Genomic DNA, 8,273 nt, shown 5'->3' with positions numbered 1-8,273 from the left:
CGGTGGAATGCGACGGTGGCCTGAGGTGCTTCCGCTCGGCCACCTGACGCAGATGTTGCTTGTTGCTCCGGCCGCTCGGCCGCGGCTTTCTGTTTTTGCTCCACCAATCTCGACCAGAGCGTCGAGTTCTTCTGTTGAAAGCGCCACCGTGTGTTGTCGTCCAGCCTCGTCCATTGTTCTTGTTCGAATGCAGGAGCGTTCCCACAGACGACGCCAATTTGATCCTGTTCGAACCAAGAGTCAACGAACGCTGGGGAGGCGGAGCTCCCTACTGGATCCTCGAGTGCTCCGGTAAACCTGCAGCAAAATCGAGCCGGGAGGGGTGTCCCGGCGACGGTCCTCCGACGCTCAAGTCAGGTAAGCTACGATGAACAAAGTGGCTTCCAAAATCTCAGAATACGTACCTCTCCGGCGAAACCTGAGGTTCTTTATATAGAGCTATGAAGAGTCTGGGCACACGTACCTAGGTACATAAGTGTCTTCTGTCTTTTCCTAGGTATGCGGCTGTCAGAAAGCTTACCTGTCCTTTCCTAGGTATGTGGCCGTCAGAAAACTTACCTGACCCATATCGCTACAGTCAAAGCATGCCCTCGATGGGACAGCAGAATCCCCTGTCATGAGATTTGGAGCATGACCGGTTGTCAGAGGAGAAATCCTCGGGTCTTTTTCCTTGCTCTAAACTTGTCGTCCGAGCGGACATCTCCCTCAACATCCGACCGGACATACGCAATGGTTTACCTGTGCTTTGTGGAGACTAATAAACAGGAGCGCTTTATGACTGTAGCCGGTCAAAAGGTCAGCTCGGTCCGTGACCTTTTTAACTGAGCGTCGGAACCCCGATTTGACAAGGTGTCTTCCAACCATAAGTGCGAGCCGGCCGGACCCTTCCGGGTATTCGATTCCATCGGGCGGCCGGCAGTCCGATCGGGCCGGCCGTCTATGGTCGTCCGTCCGGTCGGACCACACTCTCCTCGGATGGGCGGCTGCTCCGGTGACTTTCACTTGGCGTTGACTTTGCCAGAAAGGGGGGGCCCGCTCTTACTACCGGATCACTGTGTCAATAAAATTCTAAAAAATACTAGAAGAGGAAGAAGATAGGTGGTTGATGACTGCTTGATTTTGTTGTTAGAAGAGGGCAGCAACTGGTGTTGTATTTCTTACTTGTTAGAGAAGAGAAAGGAGAAGGAAAAAACTCATGTGCTTTAGAAGAGGAGAGGAAAAAATTGTAGGTTTACTAATATTGGAGAAGATGAGAAGAAGCAAATGAGGAAGAAAAAAAAATAAAAGAGAGGAATGGGCGAAGGGGTGGCATACGGTACGTTAGGATGTAACATGCATAGGGAGAAAAGGGAGAAGAGGGAGAAAAAAAAATCAAAGGTTTCGTTAAAAATATCCTAATTCTTTTTAAATCGTCCGAACTTTTTTAAACGTTAAATTTGGTTCGGTCATAATTCAACTTCAAATTAATTCTAATTTGAACCAACATAATTCTTATCTCCATATCTACCCGTTGAATTTAGTTCAAACTCGATCAATTTTAATTTAGCTTCCTTATTTTGTGCCCTACGATTTAGTTCATCCGTTTATTTTTATATATTTTATTTTTAAAATTTAATACTTAATATTTCAAATCATGATATTTCCTCATATAAGTGGTACCAATGGATAATTTAGGTCATGAACTTTCTAAATATGTGATCAATTTCAATTTTTGACATTGAATGATGATGAATCAATTACTCAAAGTGACGATAAGGACTTTTATATATATATATAATTTTTAATAAAATGTGAGAGGGGGTGAACGCACCCCCTCTCCTTAAGGTGGCTACGCCCCTGCCCGTTAGCATCTACATGTATAAGTTATCGATAACTTCACATGTTGTAGAAATTACTCGGTATAGTAATCCTAAATTTATAAATACTTTTAGGGTAAAATCATAGAATATGCACCCATTTGACTTTTTTTTTTAAATAAGTATGTTAATATAATGTTTCTCTTAATTTGGAATGTCTTTTTATTTTTATTTTTGCGCAATGAAATACTACCCAACAAACATATCTTCCCTAAAAATATACACAAAATAAAAACAACCAGAAAAATCTTTATAAAACTGGAATCGAACCAGAGAGATCCTCATCAATCCATGGCCAATCAATTCCAATCAACCTCCCGGAGCTGGCGCAGCACCGCCTCTGCCGCCGTCCCGCGGAGCTACAACCAGCTGCCCTCCGCCGACGTGTTCGACGCCAGCTCCAGCTCCTGCGACGAGTCGCCGGGATCGATCTCCAGCATCGCGATAACTTTCCAGGACATGCACGTTAACAGTAGTAGCAGCAACAGCAGTGCTCAAGAAGTGCAAGCGTTGGATTTTGGCCTCCTCTCGCCTTCTAATTCCATCCAATGGAACCAACCTTTCTTGTAATTTACTCGATCGTGGTGTTTTTATACAGCAAATCTCGTAAACTTATTGATCAATCGATTGAATTCTTTCCTGATCTCAGTGGAAGAGGAGACGACAGCAGCTTCCATGCCTTGCTCCAAGACCAAGAGGACATGACTCGATCCAGCTTCTTGTTCCATGACGACTCCAGCTCCACCATGATCAATAACAACAATACCATCCCACTGATCGTTTCTTCATCCTGCGATCGACCGATGTTGCAGAAGAATGACAGCCGATTAATGACGCAGTTTATCCATCATCCACATAATTATCCAGTTAATTATCAGCAGGTGCAGGAGTTGAATCAATCACAGCTACTCAAGCAGCAAGTGGCACGCTCAAATTTCCATCCTAGTGATCAGCCAATTGTTAATAGCATGGTAAATATTCGATTAATTACCAATTAATTAATTAATTAATTCTCTCTTTACAGTGGCATTTGATTATAATCAACAATGCAGGGTAACTCAGGAGTGGCTTCTTCTTCGAACTCGGAGAAGAAAGGCAGCAGTAAGAAGCCAAGATTAGGCACATCGTCCTCGCTAGCAACATTCAAGGTTGGACAACTTGAGCTTAAGCATTTTGGGTCGATAATAAATCGATAAGATGTAGTTGGTATTTTGATCTTTAGGTGAGGAAGGAGAAGCTAGGAGACAGAATTACTGCACTTCAACAACTGGTTTCTCCTTTTGGGAAGGTGAAGATATATATCTATGTTCATCTTGATTTTTTACTCTCTCAATTAGTTTCATTGATAATATTGCTCTTGGTTTTACAGACAGATACTGCATCAGTTCTCCACGAAGCGATCGAGTACATCAAGTTCCTCCACAATCAAGTTCGCGTATGTTGCCTCTCTCTCCTACATTGAGGTTTTTATTTGTTTCCTAATCTGTACATGCATGTGAATCAGGTTTCAAGCTCTCCATATCTGAAGAATGCGCACAAACTGCAGCGAGTAATTAAGGTTTAACCTCTTTCTATTTTGCTCTATCTGTTTTGTAATTGAAATGGAATTTTGATAATTTGTGCAGAGCATGAATGAATCAGAGGATGGTGAAGGAGAAGATGACGATCTCAGAAGCAAGGGGCTCTGCCTTGTTCCAATTTCCAGCACTAAATTCGCAGTGGCTAACCATGAGGTCCCTAGTGATTTCTTGGGTACCCCTAACTTAGGAGCGTTTAGATAGAAACAAAAAGAGATGAAATTTCACATTTATGATGTTGCATCGGATTCATAAAAGAGAGATTGATAGAGTTTATGCCAATTGTATGATGCAATGGTGAGTTTAAGCAAAGTTACAAAACTCATTGTTCCTTATCGATAGAAACAAATTGTTTCTAATATTTAATTTAAAAAACTTAGGATATGAATTCTTATATGATTAAACAAGTTGAATCTCCTATGCTTATTTACATGATCTAGAAAAAGAGACGGGACTTGTTGGCTCTCTTCACTGAGCATGCCTAAACGAAGAAAATTATTTGCAAAATAAGCAGCACAAATGTCTGGTAATCACAAAAGATCCACACTCAAAAGTTGCCTATTTTCTAGAGTTGACCAGTAAGCAAACAGCAAGAAACAACATATTATCAGACTTTACACAAGCGTCTCCCCTGCCAAACAAACGTAGTAAATTTACCATCACCTTTGTTCATGTCAACGGTCATCTGAAAAAAAAAGAAGAAAAACAGTTTATTAAACATTAGATTAGGATCATGTACCAATAGATAAGTGACAAAATTTGTGGTAATTCAAAAGCAAATATTATCTACATATTTCTTGAAGTTGTAGTTGAAAGATGAATGATCTTCTGATGATACACGCCAAATAAAACATGTAGCTTAGTAGTCCTAAGTTAATCAAAGAGACTACTATTTGAGTTCAACTGAATTAGGTTTTGATGACAGATTAAGACCTGAATGTAGTACTGTACTTGAGGCAGTGAAAGCAAGCTAAGAACTTACCTTTGGGGGTGCAATTCCTAATTGGTAACAACCTAAAGGCTTCTGAGTGTTGGCTCATTCACAAGTTATTTATTTCCAAACAATATCTTTTTCCCATAAGACAACTTAAAGAATCTAAATTATTGTTCATACTACGCATATCCTACCACATTTTATACAAGCCTCAGTTGTCACAGAAAACATTGGATAATGAATTAATGGTAGTTCCCTTTCCAGTGAGACAAACTTACGAGTATGCTTTGTCTCCAAAAAGAAAAGTAATCAATTTATTCAGCATCGCCATAATGAAGAGAGGATAAACAAGTAAAGAAGAATGACACAAGAAAAAACTAAATGAAGCTGCACTATAAATGCAAAATTCATAAATTTGTCGTCTTTTGATTGCTCATATTAGCAGCAGTAAAAATATCTAAAATTCTTGCATAAAGACATCGCTTGGTTAAAACCTCAATCCTCACTGTAGAAAATGATGCCTGTGCCATGTTTATCATGCATCTGCACCATAGTTGAGAAGCAAATCACATCAGAAGAAAAGGATAACAACAAATAATTAAAACACTATTTATTTTTGCTAAATAATTTACTACAAGGATACAGCAAGAAAGATATGCTAATCAAGCAATTAGTACTTGAACAAACTTGCAGAAATATCAAACGCCCTCTTCAATATAAATTGCATTTAAAAATATCAACCAAATTATTGCCTGCCAGATATATGGAAACTACTTCACTTGGCTTAGTGTTAATAATGGGGGCATTGGGCTTCATAACTAAATCCAAGCTTCATTAAGGGCTTTAGAACCTTTGATATGCCCCAAATGCAAACTTGGTTGTTCTATCCATCAAGTCACTTTAGTTTACTGTAAGTGGAGGAATCCAAAAGTAGTGTTTTTAACTGTCTATGGGGATTAAATTAAGGCACATCGTTTCTACTGATACATACGATTCTTCATATGCATAACAATAAGGCAATTATAAAACAGTGAAAGAAGCATTTTACTTCTTCTAGTGTATGCTACATATCAGAGTACCAAAATTGAATTACCAGATCAACCTCTTGCTTCAACATGCACCACCTACTAAACTTTTCCTAACAATTTAAAGGATTTGGATCTGCGTTTCCTCGTCACAACATACTCCTGTTGTTATTTCCCATAGTTGATAACCCACATATGGTTCTCATCAGATTTACCGGGCATAGCACAGTGAATCTGAATAAAGTTTCATATGGATATATTGGAAATAACAACAACAACGACAATATATATATATATATATTATTATTTTTTTAAAAAAAATTTCAAACGCATGTTTGAATATCCCAACAGTCGACTCTGCAGCATCTAACTTCGATATGAAACAAAGAATAAAAATATTGTCCTAGATATTTCCCCAAAGTTAAATTTCAATGAATTGTCGAAAGATCTCACCTTTGTGCTCTTCAGCGGCATCATGAAACTCTTGCTCCTCCTCAGCCACCGCATCGAGGTCGGTCTCCTTCCCCACAGGAACTTTGGAGCCATTGGCAAGAGGGAAAGACGATCCCATGTCCCCGGATTCGACACCAGCAGCATCGTCGGGGTATCGAACCACAACAACAGGACAAACACAGTGATGCACACAGTAGTCGCTTACGCTCCCAAGCCGAGACTTATTGTTCCTCCTGGATGCCCCGAAGCCTCGGCTCCCCATTATGACCGCGCTCAGACCAAGCCTTTCAACCTCGAGGCAGAGTCGCTCCTTCATGTCGTGGTCCTTGACGATGTGGATCTTGAAAGGGATCTGCGCCTCGACGAGCGGCTGAGCCAGGTCCTGCGCCTTGGTAGCCGTGAAGGCGTCGAAGTCCTCTTCCAGCCGCTGGGGCGACACCTCCGACGCGGCGTCCTCGGACTCGACCGAGAGGTCGATGGCGCCCCAGTCGGCGCCGTAGAGGACGCTGGTAGAGCGGACGTGGAGGAGGATGACGGCGTCGCCCGGGCGGAGGTAGTTCTGGACGGCCCACTCGACAGCGTAAGCACTCTCGTCGCTCAGATCGACGGCGATGGCGATCCGGCGGTGGGAACCGGGGCTGGCGGCGGCGGCGGCCGAGAGGAAGAAGCGAGGGGAGCTGGGCTCTATGACAGGCAGCCGGGCCTTGGGGGGAGTCCGAGGGGAGTCCATGGCGGCGAGGCGTTGCTTTCTCGGATCGAGATTGAGACGGAAGGCGGATGACGACGACTGCTGCTGCCGCTGCTGTTGTTAGTAACTAAATTTCACGATCAGGCCCGTTCAAGTCAGATAGGTCAGCCCTAATTCAAAAAGAATTCATCAATTCGGATCGACTAATCAAATCCGATTCGTGTCGGGTCGGATCCTCCCTCAACAAACAAACTCTTGTTCGACAAGAGGAAGAAGCGTCCAAACACAGCACGGCCGGTCGCATGACTCGCATTTAATTTGCTTTGAGTCGTTCGGATCGAAGAAAACACAAATTAGACGACGGATAGACACGTACTCTGGCAAAAGACGAAATCACTCACCCCTAATGTCTCCGTCGCACCCGATCCAAGGCCATCATAAAAGAGATAAATCACAACATCCTGAGCGAGCATGTGATAAATGAGATGAGTTACACAGGGACCAAAGATTTACGTCCCGATTACTTTAAATTTCGACCCCGCAACATCATGTGACAAACATCCCACCACACAAGACGTACTCCTTACCAGCAAGGCTACAAGATGCACCGCTGTTTATTCTAATCAAATTTCACCTTAACCATGAGTCCATGACAACGAAGATAAGAACCAACGGACGGTGCTGCTGCTGCAGTCATGTGATTAATGTATATGACAACGCCTCGTTATAAAATCCAATTGTTTCTTGCCGGTCGTCACAAGTCCACTAGATATATGGTGCAAGCGACGGGAAGCTTAAAAAAAGAAGTGAAGAGAATTGTAAACAATGGTGGAAATTGGATTTAAATATGCTATCACCATGCTGACAGGGAGAAGATTGGTGTACTGGTCTTCCTCCTCGTTTTCTCCAGTTACAAATTGGAGCGCCCGCCCGTCGAAGCCAAACGGAGGCGGCGAAGACGGTCGGCGAGCATGTGCGACGCCGGCGAGTGCAGGTGGAGGATCGACTTCCGCACGTTGCTGGCGCAGCGGAGGAGCACTGCTCGGCAAATGGAAGCCTCGGGGGAGGAGCGGAAGTCGATCGCCGGAAAAGGAGGAGGAAGTGAGACGAAGACGGAGGCGGCGGAAGTGAGGGAGTCGAGGAGGGCGGAGATGGTGCTGCAGTTGATCCTCTGGGGGCCTAAGTTTTAGTTTCCTGTTTCTTTTTCTTGTTTTTTTTTTTTATAAAAAAAGTGTTTTAAGTAGTAAAATGCCTTCCACACTTTTACTCCCTAAAATGCAATGTAAATAAGAAAATGAAAATCCCTGTCACACATTATAAGTATTTCCATAGAGGCAAAATATGTCTACAAGTAGACTCTGTAAGTCTGAAGTTTCACTTTATCTTTAGGTTTTACTAAAGGAAAATAAGTGAGATAAATGAAAAACAGATTGCAAAATCTTATTCCTGAAAGTTAAATTTGCTATTGCAGTTTAGAAATATAATTCCCATACCAATCCTATTTCGATATGGAATCATTCTTGAACACCGTGGCAAGGGAGGCCAACATTAACAACCTTTCCGGAGTATACATAGTTTCTTCTTCCTCAATCAATCTACTACTCTTGTTAACATGTTTGCCTTGATTCTAAAATCATGCTTCAGCTGCTGCTTAAGTTAATAGATTTGTCTATTGTTTACTGTTGAAGGTATCTTCTTGCAGAAAACTCACTCTTAACCATACTTTTCCTACTTTGATGA

The 8,273-nt window shown here is 42.2% G+C and overlaps 2 protein-coding genes across 3 annotated transcripts; one reads left to right on the top strand and one right to left on the bottom strand.

Moving 5' to 3' along the window:
- The first annotated feature begins 2,109 nt into the window (after positions 1-2,109).
- LOC122053107 (transcription factor bHLH112-like) lies at positions 2,110-3,774 on the top strand. Its single transcript, XM_042614988.1, has 7 exons — positions 2,110-2,422; positions 2,506-2,827; positions 2,909-3,004; positions 3,079-3,144; positions 3,226-3,291; positions 3,361-3,405; positions 3,482-3,774. The coding sequence occupies exons 1-7, from the start codon at positions 2,148-2,150 to the stop codon at positions 3,635-3,637; spliced, it is 1,026 nt and encodes a 341-aa protein (XP_042470922.1). The 5' UTR covers positions 2,110-2,147; the 3' UTR covers positions 3,638-3,774.
- Positions 3,775-3,888: 114 nt separating this feature from the next.
- Positions 3,889-6,707, bottom strand: LOC122053108 (universal stress protein PHOS32-like). Of its 2 annotated transcripts, XM_042614990.1 has the most exons (3): positions 5,846-6,703; positions 4,862-4,910; positions 3,889-4,118 (listed from the first exon to the last, which is right to left on the bottom strand). In XM_042614990.1, the coding sequence occupies exons 1-2, from the start codon at positions 6,573-6,575 to the stop codon at positions 4,903-4,905; spliced, it is 738 nt and encodes a 245-aa protein (XP_042470924.1). In that variant the 5' UTR covers positions 6,576-6,703; the 3' UTR covers positions 3,889-4,118; positions 4,862-4,902. The 2 variants fall into 2 exon arrangements, with proteins under 2 accessions (XP_042470924.1, XP_042470923.1); XM_042614989.1 differs by lacking the exon at positions 4,862-4,910 and having other exon boundaries at positions 5,846-6,707.
- Between the last annotated feature and the right edge of the window lie 1,566 nt (positions 6,708-8,273).

The sequence above is a fragment of the Zingiber officinale genome, chromosome 3A (genome assembly GCF_018446385.1).
Source record: "Zingiber officinale cultivar Zhangliang chromosome 3A, Zo_v1.1, whole genome shotgun sequence".
NCBI lineage: Eukaryota > Viridiplantae > Streptophyta > Magnoliopsida > Zingiberales > Zingiberaceae > Zingiber > Zingiber officinale.
This window is presented reverse-complemented; position numbering and strand designations above follow the sequence as displayed.